At 44.2% G+C, this 16692-nt stretch overlaps 2 protein-coding genes across 3 annotated transcripts; both read left to right on the top strand.

Annotated features, from left to right (window-relative positions):
- Positions 1–2039: 2039 nt before the first annotated feature.
- Positions 2040–11015, top strand: tmc2a (transmembrane channel-like 2a). The gene is made up of 20 exons (XM_040198605.2): positions 2040–2122; positions 2933–2971; positions 3088–3556; positions 4214–4366; positions 4511–4601; positions 4689–4770; positions 4867–4973; positions 5270–5368; positions 5612–5754; positions 5965–6112; positions 6230–6418; positions 6564–6743; positions 6906–7064; positions 7314–7442; positions 8054–8121; positions 8456–8695; positions 8784–8909; positions 8996–9074; positions 9573–9690; positions 9793–11015. Exons 1-20 carry the CDS (start codon positions 2086–2088, stop codon positions 10005–10007), a joined length of 2871 nt encoding a protein of 956 aa, XP_040054539.2. The 5' UTR covers positions 2040–2085; the 3' UTR covers positions 10008–11015.
- A 656-nt stretch (positions 11016–11671) lies between these two features.
- LOC120832365 (annexin A1) lies at positions 11672–16568 on the top strand. Of its 2 annotated transcripts, none has more exons than XM_040198597.2 (12): positions 11672–11777; positions 11846–11959; positions 12059–12164; positions 12394–12488; positions 13217–13330; positions 13471–13561; positions 13790–13926; positions 14200–14293; positions 14702–14797; positions 15599–15657; positions 16156–16278; positions 16390–16568. In XM_040198597.2, exons 2-12 carry the CDS (start codon positions 11891–11893, stop codon positions 16444–16446), a joined length of 1041 nt encoding a protein of 346 aa, XP_040054531.1. In that variant the 5' UTR covers positions 11672–11777; positions 11846–11890; the 3' UTR covers positions 16447–16568. The 2 variants fall into 2 exon arrangements, with proteins under 2 accessions (XP_040054531.1, XP_040054532.1); XM_040198598.2 differs by having other exon boundaries at positions 11724–11777; positions 11881–11959.
- The last annotated feature ends 124 nt before the right edge of the window (positions 16569–16692 follow it).

Raw genomic sequence — 16692 nt, 5'->3', positions numbered from 1 at the left:
ACTAAAAACCGTACTCCATGAATAAAGACCACTTTAAATATAGCGAGATGACGCACTCCTCGCTGTTTGGACACCGTGGAAGGGGGAAGTTTGTACGGGCGTAGGTAATAAGGGGGGAGAAGTAGGGAAGCGATGTGATCCATCACAAGATGATCTGTAAGTCTGATATTGAGAGTAACGTTCACCATTTTAGCCATGTAAATAAAATGCATGTTGAAAGTTGAATTTGTGGATGCATGGGGATGTATGAAATATTGATTTTAGCTTGTTAGACATCCAGGTGCGTGTGTGTGTGTGTGTGTGTGTGCACGTACGTACCAAAACCCGATTGACAAATTGGACAGCTGGACGAAGACACACATTTTATAACGGTGCTTTATATGATGCTTGTTGATGGACATGCCGGTCGAAATTAAATCTGTGCCTCCATATTGTGTAAATATGGGGATTACGGCGCACAATATTTAAGGGAAGACATCTATAGTGTTGCACTCAACTGTTGACATATGATGGGAAGATCATGCAGAAGGAAGTGAAGCATGCTGGGCCTTGTGTTATGGCGTGCCCGTGTACGGCAGCCGATGGATCTGGTTTCCTCGTATTTATTTTATCATCTTACAAAAGCAGCAGGATGAATTCTGAAGTGTAATATTATCTTCCCATATTAAGCTGAATGCTTCAAAACAAATTGGGCGGCGCTTCGCAGTGCAGAGTTTGTGAGGACAAAGAAGTGGGCTGTACTGCATGTGCCAGGTCCGTCCCCGGACCCGAACCCAAAGACCAAGCTGAAGCAAAACTGCCCTCAAGCGGATAAGGCCGTCGATGGATTCCACGCTTCAAGATTGGAAAACCAAATCTTTACTTTACTCATTACTCTGTCCTACTGCGTTTGGTGCCTTCAGACGGGAGGACTTTGTACGTTCCTTTCTGCAATGTCTGCACCTTTTTCCTTGATTTGAATGTAAATAACCTCAAATTGAAGCCCAACGTCTGCACTCAAAGCTCATCTTGTTTATTCACATATTTATGGCCCGACTATAGTTGTGAAAAGAGGTTCTAAAATCTAAAAAGAGGTTCTAAAATCTATTCAGCATGTTAGTCACACTCAAGATGGATATGTACATGCATGCAAGTGTCACCCCCCCCCCCCCCCCAGCGCCCATAGGACTGTGCTTTGAATATATACATTACAATAGCTAAAAAATGCCCACTTTAGGTTAAACAAAATGTTTGTGTCTGTGGTGAATTACAACTGTGCTAACGGGCCTCTACATGTGTGTCTACATGGGGACCAGTGCCCAGACTCCCTGAACACAGCAGCTGTGTCTCCTGAAGCACGACTCCTCGGGGTGTGAACCCTGTCTCCCTCGTGTCAACTGACAGCCCTGTAAAGGGGTCATTTTGGATGTGAAAAGTGAGCTCCGCTCTAATATTCAATTCGTGGATCTGAGGTGTTTCGGCTCTGCTTACAGTTAGCTGGACTCTCACAGCTCCGCCTGCTGGGTCTCTTCCTGAAAATGTCAAAAACACAAATAGCGTAAGTGCAAAGTCATCTCAGAGTGCCAACTGTTTGCCCAATGAGGCTCACCTCGAGAAACCTAAACCTTCATTAAATCTTTAGGGCCTCTAGTCCCTAGTCTCCTTGCACGTGTGTCTGTGTGGTTTCTAATTACAAGATGAGTGAGTGTCTCTAGGCGATGGAGATGCTCCCTTGGCCATTGGCGATAAAAACAAAACCGGAAACGTCCGTCAAGCCGAGCTAAGGGGCACAGTGGCCGATGTTGAGGCTCAAGGAGCTGATGTGACCCACAGGTGTATTTCCCCGCCTCCTACGTACTTCTGATTCAACGTATATCCACATGGCCAAACTGCTGGAGAATAACTCGATAAGCCACACCAGAATTTCTTTTGGTGTCCGTAATTTGCTTCACCTGTCCAAGAAGACCTGGTCGCCTGAAGTCGTCGCCATAGCGACGGCGCTGTCAGATACCTGAGTGGGGCGCTGGCGGTCGGCCAGGGCAGAGGAGCGCGAACCAGCCGGCGTGTAGAGGACACACGGGACGGACGCTGTTTTTCATTTGCATCATGCCGAGAAAAAGAGACACAGTTTCCAACGATGATGGTGAGTAGAAGATTAGAAGATTGGAACGTTTGCTTTTTAGGTCACAGTGATTTAGGTTGTGTTGATTATAAAAATGTAACCACTGTGAAGAGTTACTTTTAGTCAAGGGATTGATACCAAATGTTTAATAAGGATTAAGTTGCATTCTGGGTGAAAAAATTGGAGACCCAATTGTATAAAAATATATAATATATATAATAATATCTCTAAAACTGCAGAGATTTCCGTATTTCAGCATGCTGACGTTGGCTTCTTACAATGAGCACAAAGTGCAGCCGATGGGACTGTCGTTAGTTTGTGAGCTTTTTGGTCATTCGAAAAATTATTGGAAAATCTCTAACTTTCTGTATTTCTTTCATTCGAGTTTTTTTTTTTTAAAGAATAACCTGTGTTTCTTTCATTTCAACATGTTTTTGTAACATTTAAGTTATTCCCCGTACTACGATACATTATTCATTGTTTCTCTTTCCCCTAAAAGGAAAAAAGGAACAATCGTTTCAAGTGTCAGCGCTCTGTGGCCCCATCGCATCTCGCTAATGTTCTTAGCTTACCGTCTTACTGCTTTGTGTATTCTAGAGGATTCTTGACATTTAAACATATATGTGCTTTTCCCTTTCCCAATAAAACAAAAACAAATTGGAGAGGTGTTCTTATTATCGACAGGAAATGTCTTGGAATCTTGAGGCAGCCAATGGATAAATTATTTGACAGAGAAGTCTCAATTACAAGAAAGGGTGACTGTTCTTTGTGAGTACAGAACATTTGTCAGTCAATACATTGATGTCACTGTCGCTTTGTGTCCTTCCTCAGTTGAGATCGAGGTCGACGGGGATCTGAGCGGCAGCGATGGTGAGCGCATCCAACGCCACGTCATGGGACTGGTTTGAAAAGGGTTATTCTACAGCCATCAAATTACCACGACGCCAAATGCAATGTTTTCTGTGTTTTCCTTGGTCACCATGTAGACGACGGACCCCAGAGGAGACCCAACAGGAGGCAGGGAGCCGGACGAGGAGGCGCCAAAGGAAGAGGCCGGGGGAAAAAGGCAGCCAGTGAGGATGAAGACGAGGACGATGAAGATGAAGCTCCAAGGGGACGCAGGGTAGCGAACAAAAAGAAGCCCACCAAGAAACGCGGGGGTGACGAAGAGGATGACAGCGAGGACGAAGCTCCTAAGAGGAAGAAGAAAGGAGCAGCCAACAGGAAGAGAGGAGGCAAAGCTCAGGAGAGCGATGAAGAGGACAGCGATGTGGGGAAGGGGAGGAAGGGGAAGAAGGGAGGGGGCAAGAAAGGGGGGAAAGAGGCGGAGGACACTAAGGGCAAGAAGGGGGATGACAAAGGGAAGGACAAGGGGAAGGACAAGGGGAAGGACAAGGGGAAAGACAAGGGGAAGGACAACGACAAGGACAAGAAGAAGAAGAAAAAGGACGACAGGTAAGAAGTCAGATAGCTAATAGATCTTAATAAATGGAAACCCGACCAATGGCTTTCGTATGAAAAGTCTCTGTTTTTGGTGTGAGGGCGGCGCCTGCCGAAAACTGAAAAGGGTGAATCATCTGGGGGGCATGAACATGAATATCCCTTACAAACCTGATGATGAGCTGAGTACTCCGCTACGCCGATGTACGCACCTCATCTAAGCTTGTTTGCCTTTTTGGCGTTCGGCCCGTCAACATGAAATATGGCCTTTCGATCCCGTAAAACCTGTCTGATTTATTTTCCAAGAACAATTCGATGGATTGCCCTCTTTTGTTGTCGATTTTTACTGTTTGCCGTTCTGTCAGAGAATGGATCACACGTACTTAAATTGTTTCCAGACTTTTCCTCCAGCATCACCACATTTATTTTCGTTATAAAATTCCTGATCCTGAGGACTTTGGTGAACCGTTGCATTTTTTCTAAAGCAGCATCATTAGGTCAAAGTTTGAATTTATCCAGTAATCTGGTGCGTAACGAATCCAAAAGGAATGACATTCTAATAAGAGTCTTAAAGACGCTTTGCTTTTTGTTTGAGCGCTAATTAGCCAACGTAGTCATGCCAAACCAAAGTTAGCTACCATTATGAACATCGTCTGCTTTTTTCTGCCCAAGTTCATCTGATGCCAACTCAGACTCTGAAGAGGAGGAATCCTTGTCAGAGGGAGAGATGGCGCAGCTGTTGGAGGAGGTGGAGGAGAAGAAGAAGCTGATTGCCACCATCAGGAACAAGCCATGGAGGATGAAGAGGAGGCTCTTAGACTTGAAGTAAACATACACCTGTAATCATGACTGTCAGTTTCTAGCCTGGGATATTAGCAATAATAATAGTTCTAGAAGTAAATCATAATGAAGTACATAAAGTCCATTGTAACAGACATTTATCTTACATGTGACCTTGTTTCTTCACAGGGAGGCTCAAGAATTCGTGGATAAGTTTGAAGGAGCGTTGGGAAAAGGAAAGGGCAGGAAGTGGTTTGCCTACAAAGTGATGATGAAAAAGGTCAGCTAAGAATTCAAACTTTCTATCTTTTCTCTTTGTTTATGTTTGTTTTCCATTGATTCTTTTAAATTGATCTTTTCATCCCAGAAATGGATCAAGTTCCAGAGAGATTTTGAGAATTTCAGAACAGCCTGTATCCCGTGGGAGAGGAAAATCAAAGATGTGGAGAGTGAGTCCTGCAAACAGTGCACAGCAGTGTGTATCAGCTCAGCGGCGCCCCCTCGTGGACAGATGCTGAATTCACGTTTCCACTTAATGTCTTCAGGTCACTTTGGGTCGTCTGTGGCGTCTTACTTTATCTTCCTGCGCTGGATGTACGGCATGAATCTGGTGCTTTTCGGTTTCACTTTCGGACTGGTGGTCATCCCCGAGGTGAACGGATGTCCAGTTTAGTAATCACAAAGTTGGATAAAAATCTTTTGATAAGGCAAACCATTACACATACACTTTGAAAGAATTCCAGGTATGTATTATATACTTTCTTCCTAGTGAATACTTAAGACTAAAACAAATGAAAATCCACTAAACATAAAGATAAAGTAAGTAAAATCAGCCAAATGTTCAAAGGGAATTAAAAAAATGCTTTTGGAGGGGAACAAATGAATCGTCCCTAATGGCTGCTGGAATGTTTGAAATCATCAATAAAAATGTTTCTGCTTATTTTCCAGGTTCTGATGGGCCTTCCCTACGGGTCCATTCCCAGGAAGACTGTTCCCAGAGCTGAGCAGGACACCGCTCAAGACTACTCTGTCCTCATGGACTTCAACGTGAGTGGATGTACGATGACACAAACAGACCAAACACCACTGGTTTCAGCGCATGCATTTTCAGGTGGTGGTGAAAGAACTTTATCCAGATTTACACAATCTATTTTTCCAACATGTCAGCAGTCTCAGAGAGACATTTCAGTTTGTTCGTAAAATAATAAAACCAAACTTTCGTTTCATTCGATCTTTAATATCTGCGAGATTTAAAACAAATGTAAAAAAATGTTTTTTTCTTCATCTCAGGGCTACTGCAAGTATTCAGTCCTGTTCTACGGCTATTACAACGACCAGAGGACCATCGGCTTGCTGAAGTTCAGGCTGCCTCTGTCCTACCTCATGGTTGGAATCGGGACCTTCGGCTACAGCCTGATGGTTGTGATCCGCACGTGAGTCCGCAGCAGCAGCTCACAATCTTAACGCTGTTGTGGAAAAATCATCGAGCACCAATTCTGTGTTGATTTGACTCGGATAAGATTATCTTTGATTACATTGTTTTTTAACGTGACAAACCAAAGCCTACAACAAAACGGAACGTATTGACATGAAGATAAAACAATCGGTACATTTTGCTCTCTGTTTTTTTGTTTTTCTTTCAGCATGGCCAAGAACGCCGATGTCGGCGGTGGAGACGGAGACGAAAGCGAGTTCACATTTGCCTGGAAGATGTTCACCAGCTGGGATTACCTCATCGGCAACTCAGAGACCGCTGACAACAAATACGCCTCCATCACCACCAGCTTCAAGGTAACCCACGGCAACAGACAAATAAGTGCACGTGTGCGGTACTTTTAAATACACCAGTTGTTTCGTTGTCGCGCTGCTAATGACTGTAAATCTTGTTTCTGCTGCGGACGAGAACAGGAGTCCATCGTGGATGAGCAGGAGAACCAGAAGGACGAGAACATCCACCTGCGCAGGTTCCTCAGGGTCTTGGCGAACTTCTTCATCACCTGCAGCCTCGGTGGCAGCGGATACCTCATCTACTTCGTGGTGAAGAGGTCTCAGGAGTTCGCCAACAGGACCGACCTCAGCTGGTACGAGAAGAACGAGGTAACGTTGCAACATGCATTTGACAAATTCCATCTTCTTACGCAACTCTGACAAAGAGAGACAATAATAGGCAAATAAAATCGCTTTGTCATAATAACATTTGTCGTCCAGATGTCATTGGTGGTTGTGCTTGTTTTTCGGATAGTTGGAGATCATCATGTCTCTGCTGGGGCTGGTGTGTCCTCCCCTGTTTGAGACCATCGCTGAGCTGGAGGACTACCATCCACGAATCGCCCTCAAGTGGCAGCTCGGACGCATCTTTGCCCTCTTCCTGGGAAACCTCTACACCTTCCTGTTTGCCCTTTTTGACGAAGTCAACACCAAGGTACAGCAGCAGCCTGAGTGAGCTCTCTCCTTCCACACCGCCCAGCTGGACAGTTTTCTAAATTCCCCTCAGATGTCCTCTGTTGGTGATCTGAGGAAGGAAATTATTACCCGGGTTTTGTTTTCTGTCTCTGTTCCTTTACACCTGCGTCACTGCGTGTAGCTGGAAGAAGAAGGAGCCATTAAGAACGCCAGCATCTGGGCCATGAAAGAGTACTACGCCAACTACACGCTTTTGCTCAACGGGACCGGGGCGACCCCGCCCCCCATGAGCCCCGCCGATGTCATCAGAGGACCCTGCTGGGAAACTGCAGTCGGCATTGTGAGACAAATACAAACTGCTTTACTTTTTCATTGTGTCAGTAAAGCTCCTATGCTGTTATGAGGAGTATTTGATGTCCTCCAGTCACCTGACGCAGGTTCATCTCACTTTTGCACTTCTCTCCGGCCAGAGCATCATCTGATGCATCATCCTCAACATATGTTAACATATTGTACCTACATTGGAATTCATTGATGAGTAACTGTGAGCGAGTGTGCCGCTCTGATATGATAACGTGCGTTGCTCCAGGAGTTCGTGAAGCTGACCGTCTCGGACATCCAGGTGTCCTATCTGACCATCCTGATCGGTGACTTTGCCAGAGCGGTCATCGTTCGCTTCCTCAACTACTGCTGGTGCTGGGACCTGGAGGCGGGATTTGTGAGTGTGACAGATGACGCATTTAGAAGGTTTTCCTCTTAAAGGTGTTTCTGGTCCATAGCGCAGAATGTAGTGCTCTTTTTACCTGCTGTGCTGGAGTAGCAGCTTCTGTTCGATATGTATCCTGTCCAACAATACCAGGTCCCTGACACCAAAAAAAGCATCAATTGTTTTGCTGTTTACACTTTGATTTGCCGATTCTTTCTGAATTTAAGAAAACATCTTTTATTTCCAGCTCGTGAGCATGTAAAAAGTAAGATGGTAACTAGTCATTTTAACAGTGGTTCAGTCCCGATATGGATCCCAGTAAGGTTGAGGTTACTCCTGGAACTTGCTTGCCTGTTAATCTTGTGTCTACATGTCAGACGGTCTGCTGAGACCAACATGGCCGACCAAACTTTTATTTTTACGCCAGCATACGATTGGGTCCTTTTTTCATGAAATGTCTCATCATCTGGATTGTTGGAATGAGTCTTATGCTGTTTATGTGATATCGTCATTATTTTTGTCGTCTAATTAAGTGACTTACCTGAAATCCAGGTCTCTATCTGCTCATCTGGTGACTTATTTTACTGCTTTTAGGAAGCACTGATCCTTTACTCTGTTCACAGCCGTCATATGGAGAGTTTGACATCAGTGGTAATGTACTTGGATTGGTATTCAATCAAGGAATGATCTGGTAGGAACTTTATTGATGAATTGCCTTTTTCTCCCCTGTGTGCGTGTGTGTGTGTGTGTGTGCGTGCATTTGCGTAACTACATGCATGCGTTATTGTATCTGCACTTATCAAGGATCTCTGAGTGGATGCGTATTATCAATGGAGCCAGTATTTCAGCACGTATTGGTTGGGTTACCATGACGCCCACTCCTTTCCTCAAAAAAAGAATCGTTGATTGTAGTTGTGTTGATAAGACACATTTTAACACAACGTTTGACTTGCTTATATTGGCATTGTGATCAATTAAACAGACTTAACAAGCTGTCGTCTGATCACGTGACACGCTGTCTTCAGGATGGGTGCGTTTTATGCTCCTGGGCTGGTCGGCATCAACGTGCTGCGCCTCCTCAGCTCCATGTACTATCAGTGTTGGGCCGTCATGGCCACCAACGTCCCACACGAGAGGGTCTTTAAGGCGTCCAAGTCCAACAACTTCTACATGGGTCTGCTGCTCCTCATCCTCTTCCTCAGTCTGCTGCCTGTCGTCTACACCATCATGACCCTGCCGCCTTCGTTTGACTGCGGCCCCTTCAGGTGAGAGCTGGAACCAAAAGGCCCTCTAGAGGATGTGTAGACACGCGCTCACGCGCACACACGTTGTTGACCATGCGGAAGTTTGCAGTGGGAAGGCGAAGATGTTCGATGTGATCATGGAGACCATCGACCTGGACCTGCCGGCCTTCTTGGGGACGCTTTTCAGCTACGCGGCCAACCCAGGCCTCATCATACCAGCTGTACTGCTCATGGTGTGAGTGTAGAGGAGACACGGCGGGTCACACACACACACACACGTCTTTGCAAAAACTGAAAAAACAGGTGTTTTCTCCTTCACAGACTGGCCATCTACTATCTGAACTCTGTGTCTGAGGCCTATCAAAACGCCAACATGGAGCTGAAGAAGAAGATGCAGATGGTAATTACAGAGTGTGATGGTGCTCACAGAGCCGGAGGCTACTGAAGCTTATTCCATTAAGCTGGCTGAAAAAGTACTGACAACGAGGAAGTGGGACCTGCGGCTCAAAGTATTGTAAACTAGCTTCATGTTTAAATGTTGCCAGTCGTGCCTGATCAGTGCAAATTAGCAACATCGGCACGGAAAATATCTCACAAACATCCCTAACATAGCTTCAGAATGACTCAACAAACTGGTTTGTTTGGCTGTTTTGCCTCGTGAGTGACTGATGACGCGGTAGTGTTGACATTGTCGTTACTTTAGACCCCTGGGGGTCTTACACAGACACTAAATAGAGCCTTCTGTGTCGCTTTCCGACGCCGAGGGATGGGACTGAGCGTCGGTATTTGATGCCCTGGGAAGAACAAAAGGCTGTGTCTTCTCCTGAATGTCTGAAATATTTTTGCCCACTTTTTTCCAACTACCTGCCCCCCCTCCCTCTCTCGTCCGTCCGTACAGGCTCGGGATGAAGAGAAGAATCGGAGGAACAACACGGACAGCACCAACCAGGTCATGAAAGACCTGGAGGACCTGCTGCCGAACCGATCCCTCCAGCCTCCTCCTCCACCTCAGCCTGGTCAGTAAGCTGCATTCATCGAGGCGTTACGGTTCTGAGTTTGAGTCGTATGACTTTGAACCCAGGTGCTGAGCTGCTGCATCACTCTTTCCGTCTAAACAGAAAAGAAGCCGCAGCCAGAATCAAAGCCAACGAAAACGAAGCCCGGGACGGCCAGCAAAGGCGTTAATCTGGAAAGAGACGTGGCTCTGGCATCGCCCAACCCCAACGGCCGAGGGCCGGTGAGCCGGCCGCCGGGGCCGAGAGGACCTGCGCCCATGCCGGGTGATGGGCCGGGCCGGGGCCGGGGCCGTGGGCGGGGGGCCCCTCCGAGATAGCCGCGTGAGAGAGTCACATCCCTGCAGGCCGTGTTCATGCCTCCAACCATCTCGGCTCATTCCACAGTAGGAGACACAAAGGGGCACAAAAAGCGAGGAGTTGAAGTTGTGGCATTTCGTTTAAAAGGACCTTATCTCTCCCTCCTCTCTACAAAAGCTTACCGTGGGGGGGATTTTTGTGACAACACCTCTGTAAACATTGACTCCGGCATTGTAATCAACTTTTGCATTGAGTAACTTGTGAAGAAAGAATGTGTTGTTGATCAACAACCTTTCTGCACATCCTCTATTTACGCTCACGCGGTTTGGATCAGTTGTCGCGTCGCGTTGTCGGTGCTCACGACGAGCTGCACGTCACAATATCTTTTTTCAAACGAGGCAATTTGACATGAAGGGAGGATCACTTTGTGCAATTCTGCTATGAACAAAAAGTAAGAATTGAAAAAAGAAAAAACATGGAGCAGAAACAATCGATATCAGGACATCTTAGTTTACAGAATGTTCTAAGTAGCCGTAGCCGTAGCAACAGTGATTTAAACGACCTTTGCATGAAACACAGCAGACAATTGAGCCCTATATAGTTTGACAGCAAAATATCTACCAACACCATTTTCCTGGAGTTTCTATTTGCTTCTCCCAGTCTCTGTAAACATTATTTACCTATTTACAAGCAAATAGAATGTATGGTGTGACAAACCTATGGTAAAGCCAGATGATGAGTACAAATAATGGTGTAACAGGTGATTGATTGAGTAATAAAACACTCACCGTAAGTAAGTACAAAAATGTTATTACTCAGAGGTGTTTAATGTAGAAAATATTACGTTCTATCACGTCTACTTTGTTAATTATGTTCATACACCCATATTACTCTTTGTGTATTTTTTCTATAATCACAAAACATGAGATTATGTGGTCAGTTTTCAGAGTTTTTGGTTTTCTCACACATTTCTTACTCTGACTTTGTAATTCATGGTATGACTCTGACTTTAAATAAAGTAAAAAAACACTTTATTACTATATTTTATCTTTTTTGTGTATGTATATGCGTGTGTGTTGTAATAAGCTGTGTGAGATACAGGACACTATACAGAGAAAATAAGAAAAAACAAATGTTTATTTATTTTATGAATGAGTACTTTTCTGGTGAGAAAAAGGAACTTGACCACCAGGAGTTGTGTTGGAGGTGCGACACCATTGACTCATCACAGTCTAGCAGCACATAAGTGTCAACGTTGACTTAAGTCCCTTGAAGCAATTTATCTTAAAAAGGGCTTCATATCCATTTGTTCACACGTGTTTACACAATGAATGTGTTGAGTTCCCTTTCAGCTCAATATGTGGAGCATCAGGTTCAGTCATTTAATTGTGCAAGACCAACAATGTGGAGTCTCAGGAATCTATTTAGGAGAGTTTCCTTCAGCTCCTTTAAATATCTGCTACAGTCACTCAGTCACACACACACAGTGTGTGTGTGTGTGTGTGTGTGTGTGTGTGTGTGTGTGTGTGTGTGTTTGATTAAAAGTGCTTACAAAATTACAATACAAGTCCTCACAGAAGAGTCGCCGAACCTGTCAGAAGCGACCAAACCTCCTTCGCCTGGGAAGGAATGTTGTCTCTGAGAGGCGGCAGGCCGATCCTTTGCAGGTGAAAACAAACCTGTGTGAAAATCACGTGTTCAGAGATGGGTGGAGCCACTGCAGGGACTTAAATACCGAGACCGGCACCTGAGATCTTCAAATCGGGGTGGGAAGGCCGTCTGCAGCACAGGTGAGTTTTTCTTCATGTTTAAATATGAAATATTCAACTCAACTTTCAACTTTTTTTTCCCTCTACAGAAACACTTTTTTGGTTTCTGGTTCTAACTTTACAGCCAAGGAAACATGTCTTTCTTCAAGAAATTCTTCAAAGATGTTCTCCGTAAAGCAGACCCAGCCGACGACACCGTTAAAGTGAGTCCGATGTGTGGAAGTTAATGCGAATCTGTCTGTAATGGAGCAAATCAAAAACCATCTTTCAGAACTGAGAACCTTTTCCGCCTGTTGTTGTAGGTGAAGGATAATCCTAAACCAAAGTACTATGGAACAGTCACTCCGTATCCAAACTTCAATGCCAGCCAAGACGCCGCCACCCTCCAGAGCGCCATCAAGAGTAAAGGTGCGTGTGCTCGCTGACGTTACCTTGAGAGCGTCCCCGTGCTTTGAAGGTTGGGTCGATGGTGTAAGTGATGGCTTAACGTAAATTATCCAAACACAACGTTTCACTCAAGTCTAGTTCAGCTTTTCATCGTTTTAAAGTAGTTTTTTCTTCTATAAGGACTCCACGTTTCAGCTTTGCTTTAAGCGCTTTAACAAAACTGAGCCAAAGCACAACTTGTCCCTCACAGGCGTGGACGAGGATGTGATCATTGCAATCCTGGTGAAGAGAAACAACGAGCAGAGACAGAAGATCAAAGTGGTTTATGAAGCGTCCACTGGGAAGGTGAGTTATTCACTTCTCATGAAGATGAACAGCAATGAACGACACACAAGTCTACCGACACAGGAAATGTCCAGCGAACCCCCGCTGACCTTACAATGTAAAGTGTTTTCAGCTTTTAGGGATTTGCAAAACAAATACGGTCAAATGATGTGATTTCGACCCAAATCCACTGCACTCAAATTAAAGCTCCTGTTCTGACTTTCTCACACCAAACCCACTTTGTTCACATTGTACAAGTTGTTTAACGGTTTTATTTCTTTCAATTGCATTTATCATCTTTTTTCTAGCCATAGTAAAGCAAATCCGATACACCGACTCAGCTTTGTCTGGTACGAACAGCATCATCGTGGCTAAAGAGCTTTGAATGGTTGTTGATGGCAACAGACAGAAGAGTCAGTTTTGCGACCCGTGATTCTCCCTAAAAACTGGTGGTACTTTCCTCCTGCTGATGTCTGGAAGCAAGAGGATTACTACTAGTGGTGACAGCCGTTCAGCCAAATATATTGTTATATATATAACAATATATATGTTATATATATATATATATATATATATATATATATATATATATATATATATGTACATATATATACTAGTATCAAAAAAGTTCTAATCACAACAACAATAACTTTACAATAACAGCTGTTATTTTCCATTGTGGAAGGTGACGATTACAGTGGAGAGAAGCCCCCTCACGCCGTCATGTTGCTGCTCCCTGTGTCTTGCAGAAGCTGGAAGCAGATCTGAAGTCTGTTCTCAGGTCAGATTTCGAGGACGTGTGTCTGGCTCTGCTCATGGACCCGACTCACTATGATGCCCACCTGCTCAGGAAGGCCACAAAGGTAACTCAGCAGTTTAGTATCATCAATTATTTCCAAATCTGGCGTTTGTTGGGAGATTAGTTTCTTTTCCATCACTAATATTTTTTATGCTTGCGTAGTTTTAAATGCAGTCACGTTCAGCATTTGCTGCTTTCCGACAGGGTTTCGGCACGCATGAAGACATTCTGGTGGAGATTCTGGCAACAAGATCAAACCAAGAGATTCGAGAGATTAAAAGGGTCTTCAACGAAGGTTTGGCCCGATTCAATGCAGCTACTCACTGTAAATTAAATCCGGGAGCAGGCTGAGCTTTGAGTTCCTGAAAGGCCTTGACGTTTGCTGGAACAGTTGACGGATTGACACTCTCAAGTGTCTCTGGTGCGCGCAGCAGTACAACAGCACAGTGCCACTGCAGTCACGCGATGTCCCAAACACGTCCTTGCACAGTCTGATGTCCTTGTAATGCTCTTCGTCCTGCAGTGTACAAAACAGAGCTGGAGACGGTCATTCAGGATGAAACCGGTGGTGACTTCACCTCGGCCCTCCTGGCCATGTTGAAAGCAAACAAAGACGAGAGCAAGGAAGTCGACATGAGTCTGGCCCAAAAGGACGCTGAGGTAAAATCTACTTTTAAATGTCGAAGAGAGCGTTATACTATACTAGCATGTGAGAGTACGCACAGTTGGTTCACAACAAACCAAATGGTGTTAGTTGGTGGTGATGAAGGATCGTGTTTCCCGGGCGACATTGTTGTGTCTGCGGCAGGGAGAACAGATTGATGCACACAATACTTGTAGGATCAGTTGTTAACCTTGATATACTTTCATGTAAACGTTTCGCAGGGAACAATCTCATCTTGTAAAGGCGTGTCACTGTTTTTCCACCCGTAGATTCTGTTCGAGGCCGGTGAGAAAACCAAAGGAATCAATATTTCTGTCTTCATCGACATCCTGACCAAGCGGAGCGCGCCGCAGCTCTCAAAGAGTGAGTTCTAGAAACGCTTCAGCTGTTTCAGGTTTATTTAGCAGAGGCGGAATCCGCCGAAACCTTCCTTACAAAGAGTATACATACACGTACACTTCTGGAAAAGCTGGTGGAACCACACTGTCGGGTAACCGGTGGAACACACCCAGCAGTCTAGAAACAAAATGGAGCTTGTTAGGGTGTTTGTATTAAGAAAGTCTCTTTAAGCAGATATATTATTTCAGAGGGCCGATCAATGCTCGTGTAGAGCGTCAACTCCTGCAGGTCACATCTAAAACCTCTCTGACTGTCTTTTTAATTCCAGAGATATTTGTTCATGTCATACCTGGACATGAATCATTTCTTTGAGAAACATCCTTCTGTCTGACAAGTGCAGCGCATTTACCTGTTTGTCTGTTTACCTGTTAGCATTCCAGCAGTACGCCACCGTCAGTGACGTCAAGTTGCCTAAAGCCCTGGAAATGGAGCTAAGGGGAGACATTGAGAAATGTCTCATTGACATTGGTAAGGAGAGTTTCCTCATTTCTTTCCTAATTTGGTCTCATATCATATATATATATACCTTTCATGAAGGCAGAGTTTGCGTTTCTTAATCGACATCATGCTGTGATCAAAGTGGACCTACATTGGTGTTGTTATTTCACATAAAAGATAAACGAACTTTAACTGAGAGTTTCGTATTCAGTTATAGATATTCGTATGCAGGAATTCTTCAAATTTGTAACAATGTTTTCATGGGCTGTAAATCATTTGGGTGTAATAGTGACTCCGGAGCAAAGGTCAAAAGTTCACCTCAATCCAACACAAAGACCCTGAATTTCCAAAGTAAATCTTATTGAAATCTGACCAGTGGTTTTCAAGAACTTCTACACAATAATTTTCAAATGAGCGAATGTATGGATGGTCATTTGGACTCAAAGTGCACTGCTAGAAGTGTGACGAGTTGGACTCCGTAAATATAAAAGTAGCCAAAAATGAGTTGTTTTTACAGTTGTGCAACACGTTACTCTGGGAAAACCCTGGAGGGGGGGGGGGGGGGGGGGGTGTTAAAAGAAAAGAAACAGAACAAATAGAAGGAGTGCAAACTATATTAAAGATGCAAAGTAAGAAGAAAGGTTCCATCTGAACCACCAGCGAAGAGAATAGCATGAAACAAACACAGGATAGACCCAATCCTACCTGCACATCCCGGTCTCCTGCGTAGAGGCACATCATGAAATCATGAAAGTCAATAAAGAAACACGGAGCTGTCAGACACACTGCATGTGTTCACTGGGAATATTTGTGTGTCTTTTTCACGTTTAGTGAAATGCTCCTGGAACACACCCGCTTTCTTTGCAGAGAAGCTCCATCTGGCTATGAAGGTTTGTGTGAATGTGTCCGTCTCTTGCTCAACATGTGTCAGCGTGTGTTATTTTTCCTGAGACATTCTGTGCTGAATGTGGTTTTCATCAAGTTAATTTTTCCTTTCTTTAGTTTGGACAATGTCATGTTTTTTTTTTCTTTTTCTCTCAAATGCCTCCCTTGGAATTATTCTAAGGCGAGACTTAAAGAGTCCAGCAAAATATGTCGCATTCCCATACAAATAATATGTGAAAAGTACCTTTACTAATCATCACTAAGCTTGTAAATGAATCCCTACTCTGTAGCTTAACTCAGATAGTTCTGAGATCTGGTCACCAGAAATGTTAACTAATGGAAATCACTGCTCAACTGTAGTGATTGGTTGATGCCACACGCAGATGTAGTACATATAGTATAACCCAATACATCATTTAAACTATTCAAAATGAACACTGTAGTAAACATGCACAATAGGGCAACTGGTATGCTTTCAGTGAACCGTTTCTCCGTTCTCACAGGGCATCGGCACACACGATCACACACTGATCAGGGTGCTGGTTAGCCGCTCCGAGGTCGACCTGAAGAAGATTGTGGAGGAATACAGGGCCATGTATAGTGTCAGCTTACAGGATGACATAGTGGTAAAATTTCATACCAATGAATCATTTGAATTTTTCCATGGCTGCTTTTAAAATCTGTCTTTTTCAATCAGAGCATTTTCGCTGAGCACATATGTTTTCTCTGTTTTACAGAAAGACACTAAAGGACATTATCAGGCTATTCTGCTTGGACTGTGTGGAGCTCCCTGACATTTTGCTCCCAGCCAAAGCTGTGCATTGGATGCAACTAAAATGTCACATTGAAAATCACTTGACTAATCTGTGTTATTGATTGAATTCATCTAACCAACAATAAAAACAGCTCATACCTATCTTGTCTCCCCTTTCTTTCATGTGCTGTTTGAAAGTTGTATTGTCCGTTTACTCAAAATTATTAAGTCAAAATGCCGAGATCCCACATCTAAAGGTTGAGTATTAAATATGAGATTGTAGGTC

The sequence above is a fragment of the Gasterosteus aculeatus genome, chromosome 14, assembly GCF_964276395.1.
Source record: "Gasterosteus aculeatus chromosome 14, fGasAcu3.hap1.1, whole genome shotgun sequence".
Classification (NCBI taxonomy): domain Eukaryota; kingdom Metazoa; phylum Chordata; class Actinopteri; order Perciformes; family Gasterosteidae; genus Gasterosteus; species Gasterosteus aculeatus.
Note: the sequence above shows the minus strand (reverse complement) of the source record. Positions and strands in the feature narration are given on the sequence as shown.